The following is a 24,343-nucleotide window of genomic DNA, read 5'->3' on the forward strand; positions in this document are numbered from 1 at the left end:
AGATGGACTTCAAAGAATTTGGTCATTAATCTTACAGTTCAAACACAATCGATGTTTAATAATTTTAAACCATGATTTTACATATACATAATTAATATTTACATTTCATAATGTTAGCTAGAGGGGAACTGGCCCCCACAGTGAATCTAGTTTCTCCCAAGGTTATTTTTCTCCATTAATCTACATCTTATGGAGTTTTGTGTTCCTTGCCACAGTCGCCTACAGCTTGCTCACTGGGGTTATTAATACAACTATCATTTAATTATTCTTAAACACTATTAAAAATCGTATTTTATCTAAATTACACAATGATGATTCATAGACATTACAGTCTTATCGTCTGTTAATGCTGATATTCTGTAAAGCTGCTTTGAAACGATGTGTGTTGTGAAAGGCGCTATACAAATAAAATTGACTTGACTTGAATATAGTGCCTTTCCCCTACGTGAGGCGAAGATGTGCGCTTCTTCTCCCATGTGAGTTCACGAACCTGTGAACCCTGGATGCCCTTCCTCCCTAGCCCTGTGGCTCATGAATTAGGTGGAGGAATTTGCAGCCGGACCTAGTACGTGTGCTAATATGCCCTTTACTGGGGTAGGTGCTCCACAGGTATTGGTTACTCTGGTAACCCCCTGTGATGTATTTTCCGTGGTAAGGTCTCCCTGTTGGCAGACCAGAGTCTCCCTTGGGCAAAGCTCTTTCTTCCCCCGGTCGCTGTGTTTAGAGCTCCTCCCCTTTCGAGGCAGGACCTACCACCGTGCCTCTTCCATGTGCAGCTGGTGAGCCCACATAACATATTGCCACATGTTTCCTCCCCTTTGGGCAGGATGTGGTTTCCGCGGGGTCTTTTCCCCCTGAAAGAACAGGAAAGGAAAATAACACCTTCCCTGGTGCATATATTGAGTGTTAAATGGCCCCAGCTGAATAACAAAATACTGTGTGGAGAGAAAACATAGAGAGAAAGGAGGCTGGCGCGGCCTCCTCCCATACTAGAACCCCCCCCACCACTCCAGGGATATGGGGAACTATACAATGTTTTTTGGGGTGTAGGGGGAGGATACGTGCAGTCCGAGTATATCTGCTATTATGCACACAGTAGCCTGCTTGCATGTGCATTGGCAGCTCAAGTAACACAGTTCAGCTAGTTGTGGCATTTGTATAAAGACCCATAGTGTCACTACATCGACACAATGTCGAGTGAGTGACAGATAGGGAACGTTTCGGTTACTGTCATAACCCGTTCCCTGATGGAGGTACCGAGACGTTGTATCCCCCTTGCCACAACGCTGTACTACCCGCTGAAATGTCCGGGACCCTGTCTCTGCTCCTCAGAACAAAACCTGAAAGAGTGGTTCGAGGCAGCTCATTTTATTACACTTGGAAAATTCCAAATTCCACTAGCCAATTCTCACTGGCCTTTTCGCAAATATCTGAGGTGTTTGGGCTCCCAAGAGCGACCCCTAGTGTCACTACATGGAGGTAATGACAGTAATCGAGACATTTGGTGTATACAATACATATGATTAAACATTATTTTTTTTTATTACATATTTTATCCATTTTGTATTTGATGTGCTGAGCTGAAATGTGATACATTTCAATCCATAGACCAAGGAGAGGAAGTTGCCATGGATAACTCCTCTCTGAAAAGCCCAGGGAGTCCTCTGATAATACCCAAAGATTTATCACTGTAGCATGTATGGGCTAAGAAAAACGTACAAAAAAATATTCCTACACAAAAATGAATTGATGGAGGATAATGACCTTTAAAGCTTAATGTATCAACTTTTGATACATAAAACTTTTGATACATTTTTAACAATTTCTTTTTATAGTTTGTCTTATGATACTACAAACAGTTTAGTGTAAAAAGAAAGAGCATTTTCCTACAATTCTTTTATTTAATTACAGGGTTAAATCTGACAAAATCTGTGATTGGACAAGTGTTGGGTGTAATATGATTACCTAACACTAACCCTGATTAGTTTTTTAATTGGAACCTGATGGGTGTAAAGAGTAGCATGTCTAGTTTCATTTGAGATGCTGCTTTAAAACATTTCTTAATTTTCCGTTCAACATGTTTGTCAGACATTGGACAATAGTAATCAGTACATAGATTCAGAATGTATAATGTATCATTTTATTTTAACTTGGATGGTTGTGATTGGATGATGCTGGCCATTACTTTGAATCAGAATTATGCAAATTTCTGATGTAATGTCTGTAACATCCCAAAAACATGAATAACCAAAACTCCTGGAAATTAATAAACAATTTTACTTTCTATAGCTTGGTATTGTAACGCTTGAGCAGAGAGGCAGACGAGGAGATGCGGATCCAAATGCAGTTAAGAATTTATTAAATAAACAAGTAAACACAAAGGAACAACCCTCAATGGGGAAATAAAACATAAAACTGAAAACTAAACACGATGAACACAAACAGAGAACTCAGGCAGGGAACACATACCAGGCTAACAACATACCTCCATTAACAAACAACGACTGACAGAGACTGAACAAACAGACAGGGTTTAAATACATAAATGTGGGACAAAGGGGCCAATGAACAAACAGGACTCAAACAACATAACAAGGAGATTAACAGAAACCAAAGGCAAATTAACAAGGGCAGGTGAAAACAATGAACAGTGAACACGAGGGAAAACAAGACTGTGGAGCTACAAATGGGACAAAAGTGAAAACTAAGGAGTACAAAAGTGACAAAAATGGTAAACAAAAGGGCAACAGTGGAACAAGACAGGGTATACATAACAGGTATTAATTTAAATTTTTTACACATGTGGATTTAAATTTTTAGGAAATCCAATTGCAGGGTTCCCACTCTTTTCAAAGCACATCATGTTCCACACGGTTGCAATATTTAAACAAAAACACACAAGAGGTCATTAAAATTGTGGTTATTAGAGAGTTGTTTTAACAAAATTCCATATTCGACAGTTTCATTCAATTTCATCCACAAAATGGTGTCTAATCAAATTTAAACAAAACTATAATCAAATGAAAATACAATTATTAATAATTTTTTTTTAATTATTTTTATCAAATTAATTTCTTTCTACAAAGTCCTCACAGCATAATCCGAAACAACACTGAAGATATTTATATAAAATAAAGTGCAGCACAACAGAACATCACAGATGTGAGATATTGCCTTAATACATGTTTATTATTATTATTATTTAATAACATTAAACATCCCCATTTCATGTGTTCATTTAAAACGAGCAGTTATTTTGGTGTTTCTGTGCGTTGGCTACATGACTAAGTGTGATTATTAAACCCCAAAAAGCTTTGATTTCATTACAATAAACATATAGTCTGTATGTGCTGCACGCTTCAGAGCGCTCTGCTACAAACACACACACACACACACACACACACAGCACATGTGACGCTCATGATGAGGGGATTTCAGCGTACGAGCAGCCGCTTCACACATTCATTTTGAAGCATGCAGCAAATGCAGATTATATATTTATTTAATTAAATCGCAGCCTTTGTGGTTTAATAATCACACCTGGACATATCGAGATTAACATTTCTTTATTTAATCATGCATTCAAAAATTCACTTTTGTCACAAATATGTCATATTCATTGACATTTCACATTTTATAGCTAATGCAACTTTTGAATTCAGCAATCCGTGTTTTCCACATTGCGGAATCGTAGGGCCCTACATGTAAGCAGACTCTTAATCTACACACTGAGGTGTAAAGGCTGCATCATCCCTACGCTGCTACCACCTCGGGTGTAAATTCATTATCAAAAATTTTTAAATCTGCGTCTGACCGCCGTCGTTATCTAAAGTTTACAACTCAAATGTGTTTGTTGTTAACCCTCAGCAGTGTTGGAAGGAAAACATTCTGCACTATATCAGTACTTAAAAATATTATAAAAACCTTGTCAGAATCAGTTTTATTATACAAAAATATTTTCCAGGACAAATCATTATTTTCCAGGACATTTAGGTATTTTTCTCATTTTCCATGACTGGAAAACCGCATTGCAAAATTCCATGTTTTCCAGGATTTCCAGGATGCGTGGGAACCCTGAATTGGTGTAAATTATTATTATTTTTGCTTGTTTATTAGGTGCTACAAGCTACAGATCAAAAGGGAGATTTTATAGACATTATTTAGAATTTGTTGAGAAAAAAAAAAAGTGTTTTAGAAATGTGATTACTTTTTCAATAAAATAGCCAGTAAAGTAAGATGATTAAAATCTTTTAGTAATTTGTTGTGGATTACATGTTTGAGTAACCTACCCAACACTGGATTTGATTTATTGTGATTTTCATATATGTGATTGGATGTTTTTATTGTACTTTAATAAATCATGTTCCACAATAAAGCAATATTAATAATAAGCCAATTTTATGTACAGCCTTGATCATGATGGTAACATATCTTTTCAGATATTTTTGATGTTGGTAGCTTTGGAGAACAACAAATTAGCTTGTTTGTGTGATATTTATCAAACAAGTTTTGATATCTGTCATTACAGAGTATTTTCTAGTGTGTGATTTAAATGCTTGCACAAGCTTCATCAAACAAGCAATCAGAATTGAGAAGCATAAAATGTGTTCTTTCAGGCAGTTAGTGAGTGCATTCAGATTGTTTACACAAAGAATATCAATACATCATATGGGATGACACATAAAAAATAGCTTTAAATAAATCTATTGCTCACGTGTTCGCACTTGTTAGTTTCTGTCAATATTCAATGCAAATGTCAATGTGCCAAAGAATGTCTTGAACTTGTTTTACAGAATTAAATCTCTGTACACTTGAGAGCATTGAAGATGATTAGATGCTAATGAGATACCATTTGAAAGTAAATTAGAAGCCTGGTGATTTTCTTTAATCACGAGCAGCATTAGATAGGAATGTGAATAGTAGCCTATTATAAACCATCTAAAGGCAGTAGTTGAGTTAATCAGCTTCATCTCTTGAACTACGCCTTAGTATCTATCTATCCATCTCTTCCTCTAACACTGTCTTGATGCCCTCAATTTGCATGTTGCTGAGTAATCAGAAATGTTGTATTCATACTAAACCAACTTCAAACATGTAATTGATTTTAGTGCAAGCCCAGAATGTAATCACTAAATCCTGTAACTTTACCAAGTTTGGCTTTGAAGTTGCAAGGAATAAAGAAAATCATCCAGCAGACATCATAATGAAAGTCGAACACAGAGAAAAAAGATAGTAGTGGGAATTTACTGTTGCCTTATAATAACCTAAACAAGAGACACTCATAAAACACATTTTGAGAATTCAGCTCTAAAGGAAAATGTATTATATAGTTCTGTGTATTTTTGTTATGACATATTTCCACTACCACACTCAAAATGGGATGAAATGACAATGACCACTTTGAGAGCTCAATTATGTTTCTATTAAAGCTATACTGCAGGCATTTTTCAAAACTGACCTGTGTTTAACCTCCCATGGATTTATATTTTATTGGTCTTTATTGCTCCATCTCTCTAGATCAGTTTCTATTTATCATTTCTCTCTCAAGCATAAATCTCTCTTTCTGAAGAGACAGCCCATTGCAACCAAAATTGTTTGTAATGGCTATTGGGAGATAGCCTGTGGGTGTTTGCTCATGTATGAGAAACTAAAAATCTTCCTAAGAGAATATGTCTTTAGTGTAATTTTTATGTACGCGTTTTGCTTGTTTGCTGATGTAGTTTACTGTACAACAGTTATAATGATATAATGAAAACATATTGTGCAGAGCTACACTGAAAAGAATTAATTCTAAACATAATTAATTATTCAATATAATTTTTTTAATTGAAGGTGATGTGCGTAATGTTATATAACACTTATAAATCTCCTTCCCTAGCTTAATATGCAGAGACATCTATAAGTTAGCCATTTATAGGTTCACAGAAAAACAATGTTTGTAATTTTAACAGAGAAAAAAAAAATGCAACATTCGTAAACTGTTAATTAGTTAATTCTGTTGCTCTCTCCACGTTGTGTCGGAGAAGCGACACTAGGGGTCTCTCTTGAGCACCGAAATATGCCTCTGACTTATGAAAAAAGGCCAATGAGGAGTTGGCAGACAGTATTTGCATACCCCGCCCCTGGACATAAGGGTATTTAAGCGGGGCATATACGGGAGTTCATTCAGAAAATTTCTTCGGAGCCGATGGTCGTGCATGCAGTCTGCTGCGGGTCACACACCAGTTCCCGTTATTCCTCTGACGCACTGCATGCTGTTGGATTCGACGGCGCATAACAGCGGTTCCCCTTCTGCCGCTCTCTCCACGTTGTGTAAGAGAAGCGACACTAGGGGTCTTTCTTGAGCGCCGATATATACCTCTGTTCTATGAAAAAAGGCCAATGAGAAGTTGGCATATGGTATTTGCATATCCCGCCCCCGCCCCCGGACATACAGGTATTTCAGCGGGGCGAATACGGGAGTTCATTCAGAAAATTTCTTGGAGCCGATGGTCGTGCATGCAGTCTGCTGCGAGTTACAAACCAAGTTCCTATTTAAATCCAGGCATGCTTGCCTGCTTCCCCCGAGCTTGGGATTAGTGCGGTCCGCTTAATGGCCTACCGTCCGGTCCCTCGAGCTCCCCGGCATTGGATGATGACATCACGCTGCATCGGAGAGCGTAACAGCGGCGTCGGATGCGGATAACTCGCCTGGGCCACCACCTTTGGGTCTGCCGCCCACACTGAGCCTGATGCACGGAGGTCTGCTATGCTTCCCCGGGCTTAATTGGTTCCACGGGCATGTGCGCCGCTCACAGCCGCAACCACCCCCCCCCCCCGGTTCCTTCCCGGATGTGCATGACGAGCTGAGCAAGCCCAGCTTCCTCGCTCCTCCGCTCTCGCTACCCTTTTAAATTTGTCCCAGACCGCTCCCCCCTGCACACCATGGCCCACTCCTGCAAGTCCACCGGGCCAAGGCACTTCAAAATCTGCACTTGGGTAGTCCTGTTCTTGACGTGCTGCAGGAACTGCACTCAAACAGCCGATGGCCGCCCCCATGGTCCAGAAACGCAACGCATGGACAGGACCTGGTCGCAGTACAAGAGGCAGACAAAGCAATCTTTCTCCAAATGCCCCCCGTCTACCAGCTCCTTCCATTCGGCAACACCACTTGACGACTCCACCCAGCAGTCCTCAGAGGTGAAGAAACAGACGGAGGCTATTTCACACATCTTGCCCTGCCGCAAACCTGCCGCCAGGGGCCATGCCCTGTCTGCTCGCTGAGGGCGTCCTCCTGCGGCTTTCAAGAAAGAAAGAAAGTGGTGCTCTGCCTCAACTAACAAAGAGAGTGGGCCCAGCTCTCAGCCCCAGCGTCGAGCTCCCCGCAGAAGTTGGACGCCCCTCGTCTCACGGACCCCCTCGAGGACCCGGAAGGCTCACAGGCGCTCCTGTGATGACCAACCCAGAGACCGAGACGGTAGCTCCAGAGCTGGTAAGACCGCTCCATTCCCCGGTGGAGGGCCGGGAGGAGAATCTTTTGTTAAATTCATTACATTCTATAGAGCTATTTCCTTTTGTCTCTGGGTCACCTGGCCCGCAAATGCCGTTCTCATGGCACTTTGCTTCCAGGTCTCAACAGTCCCGGTTCCTGAATGCGGTGTCCCCGCCCTCAGACCCACGACTGTTCCCCGGCCAGCTGGTTCAGGCGAGTCCAGAGGACGCCAACACCAGACCTCCTCCTCAGTCACCCCCTGCCGGGTGCGCGGAGCAAGGTAAGTGCTTTGAGTCTATTCTCAGCACCAGAGCCTCGGGCCGCTTCACTGCCTCCTGACACCGCATTACCTGTTCCGCACCGCTTCGAAGCCCAGCCAGGTACGTCCAAAATACTCGTCCCCTTGGTGCCCCTAGCACCGAGTTTAGAGGCATGGCTCTCACTGCCCAACACGTCACGCTGGCTGCACTGGACCATTCGACTCAGTTACGCAATTCAGTTTGCCAGGCCTCCGCCCCCCTTTGTGGGCGTCCATTTTTCTGCAGTACACGGCGAACATGCCCAGTCCCTGCGCGAAGAAATTGCCTCTCTTCTAATCAAGAACGCGATAGAGCCTGTCCCTCCAACCAAAATGAAGAAGGGTCTCTACAGCCCTTACTTCGTTGTACCCAAGACCGATCGATCTTGGACCTGCGAGTTTTCAACCGGGCTCTGTCCAAACTCCCGTTCAAAATGCTCACCCAGAAACAAAATTCTGGCTGGTATCTAGATTGGTTCGCAGCGGTAGACCTGAAGGACGCATACTTTCACGTCTCGATCCTGCCACGACGCCGACCCGTTCTACGGTTCGCGTTCGACGGTCCGCGTTCGCCGGTCGGGCGTATCAGTACGAAAGTCCTCCCCTTCGGCCTGTCTCTGTCCCCTCATCCTGACCCGAGAGTTACTATGCGCACACAGAGACCGAGTACTTAGGCACTTTAGCCGTTTGGGGCTTCAGGTCAACTGGGAAAAGAGTGAGCTCGCCCCGGTTCAGAGCATCTCTTCTCTCAGCATAGGAGTTAGACTCAGTCTCAATGTCAGCACGTCTCTCCAACGAGCGTGCACAGTCGGTGCTGAAATGCCTCGCTTCCCTCAAGCCAGGCACTGTGGTCCCTTTTTACGTTTCACAAAGGCTCCTGGGGCATATAGCATCCTCCGCGGTGGCCATGCCGCTGGGGTAGATGCATATGAGACCACCTCTGCACTGGCCTCAGACTCGAGTCCCGAGACAAGCATGGTGCCGCGGCACGCACTGTGTGAGAATCACCACCGCCTGCCACCAAACCTTCAAACCCTGGACAGACCTCTGCTTTCTACGGGCAGGAGTACCCTTGCAGCAGGTGTCCTGACGCATCCTGGTCATGACCGATGCCTCCAGATCGGGTTGGTGCGCCGTGTGCTCCCACCACATGTCACGACTCTCCCGTCCTCTCCTCCTTTGGAGCCAGCAGTGTATCAAATCGCTGTGTGCCACTCACATCCCCGGCAACCTCAATGTGATAGCGGACGCGCTGTCATGACAACGCTTGCCCAGCAGAGAGTGGAGGCTTCACCCCCAGTCGGTCCATCTGATTTGGGAACGGTTTGGCAAGACCCAGGTAGACCTGTTTGCCTCCCAAGAAACCTCTCACTGACCGCTCTGGTATGCCCGAACAGATGCTCCCCTCAGATGCAGATGCATTGCCACACAGCTGGCCAACGGGGCTGCACAAGTATACATTCCCCCTAGTGAGCCTTCTTGCACAGGTGCTGTGCAAGGTCAGGGAGGACGAGGAGCAAGTCACCTTAGTGGCCCCCTATTGGCCCACTCGTACTTGGTTCTCAGATCTCACACTTGCCGTGAAGCTCTATGCGAGAAACATAAAGAGAAAAGAGGCCCAGCCTGGCTTGGCAAGCATCACCTTGTTCCCCTCACTAGGGTAACCAGAAGGATTCTGATTACTTTAATGAGGCATTGGGGAAGGGTACGTGCAGCTTGATACAGCTGGTTGCGTTTGCATGTAAGAATACCTGCCCGCTTCTGTATCAGTAGTTCACATACATGGCTCAGCGCATGGCATGATTTAAGTGGGACCCCTAGTGTCGCTTCTCCGACACAACGTGGAGAGAGCGACAGAAGGGGAACGTCTAGGTTACGTATGTAACCTCTGTTCCCCGATGGAGGGAACGAGACGTTGTGTCCTCCCCGCCATGTCGCTGAACCAAGCCACTGTTGTGGCCGGACCATTTCCGGCTCCTCAGAAAAATCCTGAATGAACTCCCGTATTTGCCCCGCTTATATACCCGTATGTCCGGGGGCGGGGTATGCAAATACTGTCTGCTAACTCCTCATTGGCCTTTATTCATAAGTCAGAGGCATATTTCGGCGTTCAAGAGAGACCCCTAGTGTCGCTTCTCTGACACAACGTCTCGTTCCCTCCATCGGGGAACAGAGGTTACATACGTAACTAGACGTTACCTTACCATGTTATTTAACTTAAACTCTGGTGCATTTTTGGGCTGCCGCCAGCAATTTTTCACACTCATATTTAAACGCTCACCATTAACACATACTTTTGTCAAATTGCAAAAAATTGGTCTTAGTTTTTCAGAGAACTGCCCAAATAAATAAAAAAACTAAACCCCTCCAATTATTCATTAATAATATTGTATGTGTTTATAATCTTGTGATAAACAGAATTATATATATATATATATATATATATATATATATATATATATATATATATATATATATATATATTGTCCTAACTTTGTAAACATGTAAGTCTGGTTCTGTTCACTCAACCTCATTTTTTTATTTTGTTCGACTAGGACGCAGAAAGCACTAGAAAATAATTTTTTTCTGTCTCACATTCCATCACAATATACAGATCTGAAATGTAGGTGGCGCTCTAATGCATTTTAGCCCTTTCAGATGTGCTGATGTTACATTCAGTCTAATTTTTAGTTCAAGCACCACCCTTGTTGTTTCATTGAATATCTTAGCCTCTGAGTGGACTAGAAGCTCAATATAGGTGTCATTAGAAAGCTGAGATCTTCCACTTTGTGATGATATTGTATCATCAATAGTCAAAAACATATTTTATGAAGAATTGTTTTGCATGCTTTTCCTTCTGGATGGCATATTTTGTTCAAACTGTGGTATTTGGGCAACAAAATTATCTGTACAGTCACATTCCTGAGAATGAGAGCTTTCATTTTGATAAATGACTTAAAATATTTCTAACCCATTGCCTCTAGGGGCACTAATTTGTGACGCAAATGTTTTGAGGCCTTGTTTTTTTATTTTAAGTAACATAAATACAGAAGTAATGGTTATATATGAAAAGTTAAAATTGCTTTCAAATGATACCTCATATGCCTGACATATGTATATGGAGATATTAATGTTTTAAGCATAAACAAACTTTTAAGAGGGTCCATAGAATTTAAAGGGTTTTAACAAACAGTGTATGTAATTTTATGGCACAATATTGTACAAAATAACAAATAAAAAAACATGTTTTTTTAAGTCAAATATATAATTTACCTTACAGTTAACAGTGAAAATTTACATTATGTTTAACAAGAAAATATGTGTACTTTTACAGTGAACTATTAAACTGTCAAAAAATGTTTGGTGAAAAGAATAATTGGGAATACCCAAAAGAACCTTTGTGACCAAACACTTTTGATTCTATTTTATGATAATATTTATGTTTCTTCTTCTTCTTTTTTTTTTTTTTTTTGTATCAGTTATGAACACTGGGTTATTTATGTTACATTTTATTAAGTATAAAATATTCAGGCACCAAAAAGAAATGCCTACAACCACTGCAGCTTAGTCAGCTGTGACTCTGTGGTGCTATCAGAAGGCTAGTCTGTAGTCCTTAGTCTGTTTGAGCATCCCTAACAGCCAGAATATACAGTTGCAACATTGGTTAAACCAATGAAGTTTGGGCATGACTATCTATTTGGTTGACCAATAGCAGAAGGGGGAAGTTTTCAGGAAACCTGTTTGAAAACAATCATTATGCAGTAATGTTTGGTGATGCTTGTGGCATTGCTGTGACATTCACGTTTGGTATGTAAGTAGGACAGCGACACAAGGAGTCAGAACACCAATCAACCTCTACGTAAGTGTTTTGCTTCTACTTTGCTTGATACTGCCTATGAGAATCAATAGAAGAATGGAGTGCTCAGTGTGCATAACAAATGTACTGTATAGATTATATGCCAGGGAGTGAATCATCACCTTCTGATAATAACAGGGAAACAAGCACCTGTCTTTAATTTCCCACACATGCACTGTACTCTCAACAAATTCATATATCCCCTAGATCATTAATATCATGGAGGATGAGGGTTTAAGAGATTTAATGTAAATTGCCATGAAAACACAATCTGATGGAACTAGTTCTTTCAATAAATCAACCTTCCACTTACACTACATTTTGGGAATTGTTTAATGTTACTTGAATTGGTGTTATTTTAGTGCATTTCTATCTTAATACGGTTGTTTGGAAGATGTTAATTAATATTACTGTCACAAAACTTTTCTAAGAAAGGAAATAAATGCATTGTAACAGGAAAATAAGCGTATATAAAGAATCGAATTTTAGCCCTTCCAAAATCTTAAAAATTTCAGCTTAAAAAAACCATGTGATTAATATTAATATAAAATCTTGAGATGTACTACTATTACTCTGGTTACTTGCAATTCCATATGGAAGGAGGTGGTGTGAAAACACTTTTCTGATGTATTCAGAAGTGTAAATCTAGCAAAATAAATAAAATATATATATTTTTTAATATTGAGTGTAAATGTATAACATTATGCTTTGTGTTGTGTCACTGTTGAGTTGAGTTTAAAAGAAAATGTGTTACCACATTTGTGATGGGGTTTTGATTACAACTGCTGAGAGAGAGACAATATATGTGTCTTAATCCACTGCTCTCTATTTTTTTCTCTTCCGGAAAGTCATTCAAATGTAATATAGATGTTTTTTTTTTTTGCTCTTGGAGCAAATGGGTTAGTGAAAATAATTTTTGCTGTGGTCTCCCATTAACCGATGTCGAAGTGTACCCTGCAATCGTTTACTTCCACATTCCAAACCCAGAGTGTGAAAATAGTCAATCATATTTGGATATCAGAAACGTTAGCCGACTTGTCACCTGTCACAAGAAAATGTGCAAATATATAATTTGTCCACTTTTTACATGTTCATACTTACTAGCACAAGCTTTAAGATATAGCCTAGTAAATTATCGATTCTTACTCCTGTGACACAAAATGTACTGGTAGTTGAGGGTAAGTCAACTGATTGTTATTTCAATACAATAGTCCAGGGCCTTTACAAGCTCAGATTTGTAAGTTTAACTGTCCATCTAATTTTATTGAAATCTTATTATAGGCCCACAATTTATTTTAACCACACAAAGTGGTTTGGCAATTCTAAATCAGACATTAAACTACTTTAGCTGAGTATTAGTATTTTGTCAGCATTATAGTTAACTAACCTTAAATAAGTTAGGTCTACATCACTTGCAGTAATCTATCTAATTTATTTACCTTAAATATTTTTAAAACATTGCCAAATAACAAATAGCCCATTCAAATTTGTCTGAAGAAAAAGTAGCTATGTAGTAGTGTACTTGAAGTTGGGCCACTGAGAGTTACAGTCTGTTGAGGCTTACTGTTGTAATGCATCGACCAAGCAGTCCTAGCCAAATAAACACCATATCATACTGTTGGTGATGATACTGTTGGTAGGAGATGTATTGCCACCTGATACAGAACCCATCGCAGATGAAGAAGGTAGGTCAGATTCCAGAGGAGAGTCATGTTCAGGGACTACTACAGAAACAATGCTTTTTGACATGTTAGATCAAGACGTGACCAATGGTGAGGATCCTCTGTAGCACAGGAAGGATATGAGCAAGAAGGATGTAATTGCAAACATTGCTACAATGCAAAATAGTGAATGCTGAAGACCATCTTCTCTGTGTGAATTGATAATTTTGTAGAAATCTGTTGAGTATTACATCTGCATGACTGTATGTGAATTGAAATAAATAAATATGTAAGTAAACGATGTCTGCATGGCCCTGTGTGTAGCTGACACTATTGGGAAGCTCCTCCCAGGAGGGCAGATCTCTGATGCCCTTTAAAATCATGGCAATTTATTGGCAGATGGCGCTTGGTGCTCCACTCCTGATATGTGCATCATCACGAGCATACAAACTCACAGAGCCACTTCATAAGAATTGATCTCTTCAGGGTCGCAATTATATCTCTCAGAATCTTTGCAACGTTGTTGAAACTGCACACCTTAACGGTGGATGGATTATTTTTACCTCCCTGCTTGTGCTCCAATGAACACAATAGACTTTATCACTTCCACATTTGAAATGATATTGCATTGTGATTATGTTGTTTTATTGACTATAAAGCACATAAAACAGCATTTTGCTTAACAACATATGTTTCAAGATGGTATTTTGCAAATGTTTTCCACCTTGTGAGCGTTATATCCCTCTGTCTGATGCACAAGAGTGCTGCTTTGTATGCCTGGTCCAAGCTCACATGGAAGCGGTGATCGGTGAGACTAATGGCATTCACTGTGAGCGCATGAACTCAAGACGCTTCACTCCCAACTAGCCATCTATTTGAAAGATGAGATCGGTCACCGTCCCTCCCACCATACTCCTTCTACGGCTCTGGAGGGAATGCATGAGGGAGGTGTGCGAGCCGGGATGTAGAGCGCAAAGAATTTAAGGAAGATTTGTCGCTGTTGCAAGCCTTGCATACCACTCTGTCTCCATTTCAAGCATCTTCGTCCGTTGAATTTGCCCGTGATGCGATCATGTGATCAAGATAGTTCACAGCATCTGAAGGTGAGGCCTGGTCTAACCCAGTTAATGAGTTTGTTTATATTCCCTGCAGGGAGGAAAACCATATGAAAGTCTCTGAGACTGAGCTGACACAGGTTCTCTTGCGGGCGGTCAAGAAGCTCCAGCTTGAGTGAGCCAACTCAGAGATAGCCCAAGCGCTATTGGCTTGACGAACAGTTCTTACCGTGTCAGAATGACTCCGCCTCCCGCCATCCAGTATAATTTTTCCTGAGCTGCACGACAAGCTGGTCAAAACTTGTGTCTGCCAAATGATAAATGTACATGTAAATGGTTTGGTTATGACTGTTACCTAGGTTCCCTGAATGGAGGGTAAAGGATGCTAAAATCAATAAATGTAACTTTTTTTTCTTATTTTCAGCTTTTTTTAAACAATGTTTATCCTAATAAATGCTATGTGAGAGTCATTCAAAAGCAAAACATCACATTTACATTACATTTATGCATTTGGCAGATGCTTTTATCGAAAGCAACTTACAGTGCACTTATTACAGGGACAATCCCCCTGGAGCAACCTGGAGTTAAATGCCTTGCTCAAGGACACAATGGTGGTGGCTGTGGGGCTCGAACCAGTATCCTTCTGATTACCAAATTACCAGTTATGTGCTTAGACCACTACACCACCACCACTCCAACATCACAGAACGGATAAACATCCTCAGCTAAATCAAAAACCAACAGAAAAGAGCATTAAAGCCAGATAAAAAAACAGTCCAAGATTTCCCTTTTGTGACATAAATCAGAAGAAATGATAACATCTTTCTGTGCTCTAGCCAACACATAACATAATGCCCAAATATATTATTTAGTGTTTTGGAAGATCATAATACGTTAAAAAAATGCACACACAGGTCATTTTGCGCTTGTAATTTAAAGCGACCCACAGCCATGCTGATATATGGAACAACAGCCCTATGATGTAGGGCCCTATGAAAACATGGACGGAATTGCATGTCATGAAATTTGACATATTGTGAATTAAATTAAGAGGAGACCCTATTATGCTTTTTTGGATTTTACCTTTCCTTTAGTGTGTAACAGCTCTTTGTGCATGTAAAAGGTCTGCAAAGTTAAAAAGCACAAAGTCCTTGCAAAAGGGAGTTATTCTCTTCCACAGACAACACTGCTCAAGAAATACTGTACATTTATTTTCCCCGCACTTCATGCTCTGGCCAAAACACTCTGATTTACCTCCTGTCTCTTTAAAGTCCACTTTCCGAAAAGCCCAGTCTGCTCTGATTGGTCAGCTGGCCTACTCTGTTGTGATTGGTCAACCATGTAGAGCGTGTGTCGGAAAACACCCCTTACCATAACCGAGTTTCAGCTCCCGTGTCTTCCTGAGCAGGTGTAAACACTACTGTAACTATGGTAACAGTGGCATCGGTTTTTGCCGTACTAGCTCTAGCTCGATAATGAATGAAATAATGAAAGTTTGGAAGAACAAGCTGATCAAGTGTGACTTGAGCAGGACGTTTCACAGTGATAAGTTTTAATTGAGTAGCTTTCTTACAAGTACAAGTTGATTATTGTGAACCTAACAACGCTTCAAGTAAAAGACACATAGTGCATCTAAGTTGCTTAAATGGGTGTATCCAAACTTTTTTAACCCAAGATATGGACAGAGAACAGAGGCTTACTCCTGGTTGGACAGTACCAGGGGTATTAGAGAGTTAGTCAGCAAGTTAGCCTTGGATTACCGTGGATAGCGGCCGTAAAATTACAGCTTTTAATTAGATAATTATATAAGACTCTTGAGATTGACCATTTTGTAACACAGTTTTAGGTAAAAGCCGGCCCACAGCTGAAAAGTAAACCCTTACCAAAATATTATATAGCAACTTCCGTTGATTGCAGATGTAAAATGATAGTTTGTTTACTACCCCTTAGTAAATCTTAAGACAATCTGTTCTTCACGAATCATAACAGTTCTGTATTCCATACAAAACATTCATATCGAACACTACTGTCAAGGTGTAAAGTGAAAAAATATATATTTTTAAAATACTACAAACGTAGTTCATACTGTACATCACTATGCTGCTGTATGGCCACAGAAAGCTTGAAATAAAGTGCCCAAGTCAATGTATATTGTGGTTACGGCCCTGCGAATCAAAATCCACACTAAAATTTGAAAGCCAGAATGAGAGCAGAATGATACAAATTGTGCAGCATCCAAATGCTGTTGGACTGTACAAAGGCACTCTTGGACAACCAGGACTGGAGCTAACTGTTGTATAATACCCCAAACATTTTTAAACCATGTGCATTTGTACTCTGCATCTGTGAATATTATTTTGCATTTTTTATAACTTTTGAAACTGTTATTCTGCAATGTTGAATCATGAATAAGTGGTCTGGTCTGTTAAAGGTACACTCATTTATTTTTTGCAAATTGTTAAACTTTCAAACAGAAAAAAAGTTATAGAATAATAGTAGAATAATATATTTTGAAAAATATGTTCAAAACACTCACTTGAATTGAAGACTCTAGTGTCATATCAGTCTTAATAGCTGCTTTATTCTACATATGCTGCTGGGCACGTTCATGGGCATTGCTGAATATTACTCGATTTGTCACATGCTTCACCTCATGAAATAAATCAATCATAAATTACTTCAAATAGTGCATGACATAAGTAACCGTTTTTGCATGATGCTGCATCTACGCTGCTAGGTGTCAGCAAACATAACAACAATTTAAAGTGTACTTTAAAATAGGCTACAGTAACAATGAATGATATTTGTGATTACTGTGTCTTGTTTTAAATAAGCCTAAATCTATCGTAATAAACGCATGTTGCAAACAAACATTTCAAAGGTGTTGGACAGCCTAACATTGCGTTGTATGTTCTATTTTTCCACTGATGTTGATTTAAAACCTGAATAAGAATATTTTCCAAAAAATTCCAATATTGTTTTTGATGTGCAACATCTGCGTAATCTGCTAACATATAATAAATAAATAATTTGAAAAACATCTGTGTCCCTTTAAGGTGTGTTGTCAGTTTATGGTGAACTGATGTATTTGCAGTATGAGAATGAGTGAGTGATTATTTAAATCCAGTGAGTGATGAGACAGACCCATCCATTGCTATCCCAGCATCAGAGAGCTCTGATGAATGTTTTTCATGAGTTTTACCAATCTTTGCCATTCTATTGTGTAAAATCAAGCATGCAAAATAATACTGAGCTGAAAGATGGAGGGAAAAGGGAGAACTGTTCCACTGACCTCCACTGGGCTTGCTTATTCTTTTTCTCCCAAGGTCATTGTGTGATCATTATTTACAGAAATGATTACTGCTGACTTCCTTGTATGCCATAAATAGTAATTACATTTATCTCTGACAACCGAGATGATGCTACCTCCACATCTGAATCTCTGGCCACTTAAAACATTCAAACTAATCTTATTTGAATGGAAATGCAAATGAGAACTGTTTCCTGAGATACACCCTATAAGCAAACTGGTTTACATATATTTCATTTTGGCTATATAATTATAATATATCATTATAAAGCATGTAATTATTGTTGAGTGCATGAAAAGTAGTGGGGGAAATTGTCCGAAGTTTTCACCTCTCTCCTAGTAAAAGGGGCAATTACAGAGATTTTATTACTGATAGACACGAATACAGGAGTATTTCAGTACTCATGAGTAGCTATTTCAGAAGCTGAAACAACTTCTCTATGATAATTGTTAATGTACTGTGGATATCAAAATCTCGTGGTCAAGGAAAAATTAAAGGAACCAGAGAAACTTAAGCCAAAAGACTGAGACTATTGATCAAAACCAAAAGACTGAGTCTACTTTGAAAATCTGTTTGATTTAAACCTGGAAAAACACATGAATGTATTAAAAGTGACTGAAGTTTCAAAAAATATTCTTGCTACCATTGAAGCACACAAGATGCTCTATGGAACATTTACAAATCCAACATGATCACACAGGAAATCTACATGTTGCTTCCAAAGGCTGTCGGATCAATTCTACTGAATTTAAATGTTATTCTCAGCTTCAGCTAACGGGGACATTGCTTCGAATATCGGTAACAAAGCACAGACCGATTTCAGAAGAAGAAATTTCAACCTACAGTCACCGAATTCACTGTGTGTGTCCATGTTTACATGCACTTAAGAACATTTTAAATTCAAAGATTTTTGCAGAAAGCGCAGTTCTGAAGACAGAAGTCTTTCTTTGATGCCATTTTGTCATTTACACAAGAGGAACGTGGAAATGACGTTGCTGTGGATAAAGCTGCTTATTGACTTATACAATGCATGTAAACCGGAATGCTGCTTTCTTGCTATAACCTGCTTTCTCACAGTAAACCGCTTTCTGGTGTCCATGTAAACATAGTCAGTGTGATCAGTCTGCAACATGGCTTAGCACAAAATTTGGATTCCATGCCAGCTTTTTGACCGCTGTCCAACTGCTTTATCCTAAGCGATGTACAACTTGTCAGGGCAATTTTTGTGGGAGAACCATAAAAAAATCTATTATGCTCTATTGAATATTTATCTGAAAAGGGTTTGCATGGTTAACGGAGTATCTATTACTCATTTAATGGGGGCTCGGGGAATGAGCACCCACAAGAATGGCCAAGCACCCACAGAAAAGCAAAAGATATTACCTACTAATTTTCTCCATAGGCATTTCCAAAAATATTTTATATAAATTTCTCAGCCTTGACTATTGAATATTAATTAACGATATTAAAACAGTTGATTTGAAGCAAATACTTTTTTTTATCTGAAAAAAGCTTTGGTAATTGGGATCTTCCTGATTGGTTGATCTCAATAGAATTTGTCTACATTTTGTTGAAAATGGGCAGTTTGCAATAAAAACAAAATTACAATTCTTATAATTTAATAAAAAAATGTTTATAGTTAATGTGCATTTATTGCGTGTGGGTATTGTTAGGGCACCCACCAACAGAAACAGAAACAAATTTACACATGGTCAGGAGTAGGTGTAAAATGTATTCTTACCAAAGTACATTTTAAAAAAAGATGTAAAATTTCAGCAGGTCCTTAATGCAGGCAAAATCACACAACTCCACTCCCTAATCCACTCTCACCTACAGGAAAAAAACATTGCTCTGAATGCACTGAATCTACTCTGCACCGCTTCAAAGTCCCTTAAAGGCAAGTCAGGTCACTCTCCAGACATGTTATAACACCTCCAGGCAGCTATTTTTTAGTCATGCAGGTACAGCTCTTATCTATTTGGGGAATGGTAGAAAGACTGAAATTTCAAAAACTGTTGGACAAGATTACTTTCAAATGACATATTTCAAATAATAAACAAAATAAAAAATTGACAACAATGGTATCAGAAATTGTGCTTCTTTGACTCAAATCATGTAATGTGCATGCGTTCGAGTAAACTGACACGTGATGCCTCTGTTAAAAAGATTATTGACTCTTTAAAATGTAAATTTGGATTTGAATTCGTATTGCTGCCATTTGGATTTCTCCTATTCATATAAAACCCCCCTCTCACCCTTGTAATGTTTTTGACTGCTCTCATGCCATGAACACAGACAAGTGGAGCTGAAACAGTGAAGTGTGCTTTTACCGTTATATAGAATATCAGCACTCTTGGAATGCCACTTGGCCAATCAGATTAAAGGACTGGAACTAACTATTGTATAATGATATTTAATTTAAATTTTAATATTAAATGCACACTGAATTAAATATGTAAGATCAGAAAGATCTGCTAGTGACTAGTATAAAACACTGTTTAAATCAGCGTTTCTCAACGGGGGCGTTTGGACAGTGTTGGGGGGCGGTGTGAACGAGGCAGCAGAGAGGGGGGCGCTCAGGCACAAATGGGGGGGCGTTACTCAGAGGTACTCAACAGGCGGCCTGCGCAAAAATCTTTTCAGCTCTTCTCCTTAGCCTATGTCTTCGTCTTGCTCGGATTACTGCTGCCACTTCACCAGGAGGATATGCCAGGAGAGCCGCTTCCCTAAGTTACACATGCTTTTAAGAGGCGGTGAATTTTCAGCGCAAAATAGAGGCGCGCTTTCACCGGCTTTTTCTGTACATAACACGGAATACATAATTAGGCGCATAATTAGTGCTCAGGGCTCACACTAATGACCGTAATTAATTAAAAAAAGTGGCTGTTTTTGACATCGTTTTTTCTTCGGTTCAGTTCAGGTGGCCGAGCTGTTGTCGTCTTTGTTCGTCATTTGAAATCAAATGACCGTTTGTAGGGTATTCAAATTTGAAGCCTAGTATATATTGCCTAATTGAGTGCGCGAACGACCGCTGCTTTTTCATTGGCCATTAAGGTTAGTTACGTTATTGTTCACGTGATTGGTTCATCTTAAAAAAAATTGTGTGTGAGCCTGAATTTGTTTGAATTTCTAAATACATTTGCAATACCTTTCAAACAATCCATGTGTTTTTGCATTTTTTTCCAAACACAATATTACTCAACTTGAGGCTTTTACATGTAGTTTAAATACAATAAGAAACTTCTGTTTCAGTTTTTTTTTTTTTTTTGATCAAAAACTCTTACTTCAGGTATCAGTGTTGCAATTGTTTGGCTGTAATAGTATTTCTGAAGTGTTTTTGTTTTTTTTAGGGGGCGTTAAGAGGATCATGAAGAGGTCAGGGGGGCGTTTGTTCAAAAAAGGTTGAGAACCACTGGTTTAAATCAAATGTAAGAAACCCTCGACCATAACAAACATGAATAAAATTAAAGCGATTCAATCTCTCTGCTAAATAAAAGCACACAACATTTTGACTTTTACCTCAGTGGAAAATTTACCATTAGATTTGTATTATTATTATTATTATTATTTCATTTGTTTACATGTGACAAACTTTAAAAAACAGTATCATGGCTGGTAAAAAAAAAACTAAACAAAAAAAAAACAGTTGTTGTTGATTACTATTTGAACACTGTTCACCAAAAGCATACAAATTTGTAACAGATCTGGAGAGTAGGTTGGTTTTCCACAACAGGAAATGTACTTTAGCTCTGCTGAATGCTTTTGGGAGAATACTTGTTTCTTAAGGTTAAGTTACAGTTAATCATACGCACAAAACTGCAGTAATGTGCCCAAAACCATGTAACAAAAGAGAGCACAGACAACCATATGAAAGCAGTTCAAACTTATAATTCATGGGACATAATGAACAATTAATATACTGTATAATACTGTATAAGAGAGTCAAGGAGGGAACAGAGAATAGAAAATTAGTATATTAGCTATATGGGGTGGGCTCAGAGAACTGATATCCTTAATTAAAGTCTTATAAGGTCTATATTACAGAACATCTCTCTGATCTAACCCTCTTTAGACTGCTAGGAGGAGCCCTGAGAGTAAACTACTGACTGAAATCCCATAAAAAAAACTGAAGAGCATTACATTATCCTGACAAGACAAAAATAAAAAGGTAGGAGGGGAAGCCTTCTTTGGAGAGTTCAGCATGGGTCTCCTCAAGGGCTAATGCAGGAATCATGTCGCTTGTCCATCTCCTGAATTTTTAATCCATTCCCTGGCCAAAATAAGACTCTGCATCATTTGGGACAGACTATGATGCAACAGGAAGAGAAAGGAATGGAGAGAATGTGGAGAGAATTGTGGCAGGTCTGAGAGAATGCTCAAATTGAGATGTTAAAAAAACTGCTTTGTTCTGTTGTCTGTTACCCCTTTTGTGGTGTGTATGACACAGAGAGATAGAGCTCAGATTTCTCAATCCACACAAACATTTTAGCTTTTATCCATCTCTCATAAAGTTTAATACTGGAGGTATTGTGCTTAAAATAATCAAATAAAGAAGTAACTGCAAAGAGAAAGTTTTTCCAAACAACAAATTCAACCAAAACCCTTGACAGCAAACTTCAACTTGCACTACTCACCACGCTGAAATCTTCGGCTGAGCAGTTCTGCCCACTGAAGTTGCAGCTCTTCAGCATATCCTCCATCTGGTGGCCAGTCCGTTGGAAAATATCTAACATGTCAGGGGGGGGATACTGGAGCTCACTTGGCCGGTGTCCTTTACGACTCTTGGGTGGCAGGCCGGTGAGGTTAGCCAAGTGGTAGATATCTGCATCTGTGAGGGCAGAGAAGCGGAATCGGTTGACATTACAGAGCGTGACTGCTGGAAAGGTGAGTTCACGGCGGGTCTCTTCCCTCAGTGCCGTCAGGTGTGGACGCTCTAAATAGGTTGCTGCGCTCCATGTCGCTTGGTACAGGAAGAGACTGAGGGACATCAACAGGGCCAGTGCCCAGAGCGTCTGTCTCAAACCCATGCGCCCGGAATCCGATGTACCCAACACCCGAGCCAGACCATGTAATGAAGAGGAGCTTGCGAAGGATGCCAGATCAGCCATGCCCCCTCTTTGTCGCTGAAGGCCGTCATCTAGCATGCTGGTCCCACCTGCTTCTGTTGGGGCCCCTTTGGTTTCGTCCCCCTCAGCAAACGTAATTTTGCAGACAAATTCGATGGGCATGTGGGTTACCAGGGCTGCCCGTGGAGAGCCCTTTACAAATTGCTCTGATCTCTCCTGCTGATCTTTCCTGGAGGCTTTACTCTTTTCCTTTACCTCTGCTATTATATCTCAGTGGATGTATTAGAAAATTTTGATGATAGCAATGTTTCGTCTTTTATATTCTCTCCCAGACCTAGATGTGTCCTTTCCTATTTATAAGAAATGTTGCTCTTCAGTTTCAACTCTGATCTTTTTCTTTATCAGCCCCAATTCCTCACTTCATTTCTGTTTCACTCTTTCAGTACTATTCCTTTCTGCTCAATTTCTAGTCTGTTCTTATTCTCTCTCTGACTATCTTCTCTTTCCCAGAACTCTGTCTCTCCTAACTCCACACTGTACTTTTTTCCTCAGATGCTCTTTCTTGTCTGTCTCTTCTTCTCGTCCATTCTTTGCTTCCACTTTCTCCTTCTTTTCCCCTTGGTCTGAGCTGTGGTCCAATGCTGCTGTTGGAGGAGTAGAGTGCAGATGGTGAGAGGAGGAGGAGGAAATGCTTTGTTCAGTGTGTCAGTGCCCCAGGATGTGCCAGAGAGTCCAGAGAGAGTTGAGGCATGTGCTGGAGCTGAGAGAGACAGATACTCATGTGAGTTCCACAGCTCTCCTCAGCTGCTTGCTTTTGGCTGACGTAGCTGCAGCCCGAATTCCCCTCGCACGAGAGAGAGAAAGAGAGAGAGAGAGCGAGAGAGAGTTGATAGGAAAGAAAGGGAGTAAGGATGCTGCCCTCCTTACATGCCCTACAAGAGAGAGGAGGGGAGGAGAGAGAAGTAGAAGGAGAGATATTTAATATTACATGAAAGGAGAAGGCAGGGGTTATTTCCCCTCAGTGGAGAAGACCCCCCCACACACACACACACACACACACACACACCATCACACACTAGAGCTTTTATTTCTCTCACAGCAGCAGGTTGTTACATGCACTTACAGAGGTCGCTCACTGTCTCCACCACTGCCACATGCACTCTTTCTCTTTACTCACTCACTCTTATCCTTTCTCTCTCTTTCTTTTTACTCTTCATCTCTCATTTGCCCTGCAGGTGTGATCAAATGCATGTGACTATGTATGGTCTATATGGACAACAGTGTCTAAGACCAAACATTCTAAGACCAAAATGAAAATCTGGGATTTTTATTATTATTTTAACCTGGAAATTAACAGAATACTTTATGAGTTTTAAAAAAACATTTCCTAGCATCCATCCAGTCAGGTTTCATAGCATCCATTTCCTAGCATCCCATTTCTGCATTAGCAACTTGAACGGGAGACTGTGTAAGGCCGGTTCAGAACTCACAGGTCCTAGATTGCACGCAATCCACCGCCTTTCTTTGCTACGATGAAGTATGGGCTGTAGAACCCTTCACCCATCTCGGCTGGAAGGACAGGCTCTATTGCGCCCTTGCAAAGAAGGGTTGCTATCTCCGCATGC

The 24,343-nt window shown here is 40.2% G+C and overlaps 1 protein-coding gene across 1 annotated transcript in view; it reads right to left on the bottom strand.

Moving 5' to 3' along the window:
• Positions 1–22,880, bottom strand: part of asic4b (acid-sensing (proton-gated) ion channel family member 4b) — a 59,282-nt gene extending 36,402 nt beyond the window's left edge. The window contains exon 1 of the mRNA XM_052130832.1: positions 22,287–22,880. Coding sequence (XP_051986792.1) covers positions 22,287–22,880 — 594 coding nt within the window. The remainder of the gene's footprint in view (positions 1–22,286) is intronic.
• Between the last annotated feature and the right edge of the window lie 1,463 nt (positions 22,881–24,343).

Source organism: Xyrauchen texanus, chromosome 7 (genome assembly GCF_025860055.1).
Source record: "Xyrauchen texanus isolate HMW12.3.18 chromosome 7, RBS_HiC_50CHRs, whole genome shotgun sequence".
Lineage (NCBI taxonomy): Eukaryota > Metazoa > Chordata > Actinopteri > Cypriniformes > Catostomidae > Xyrauchen > Xyrauchen texanus.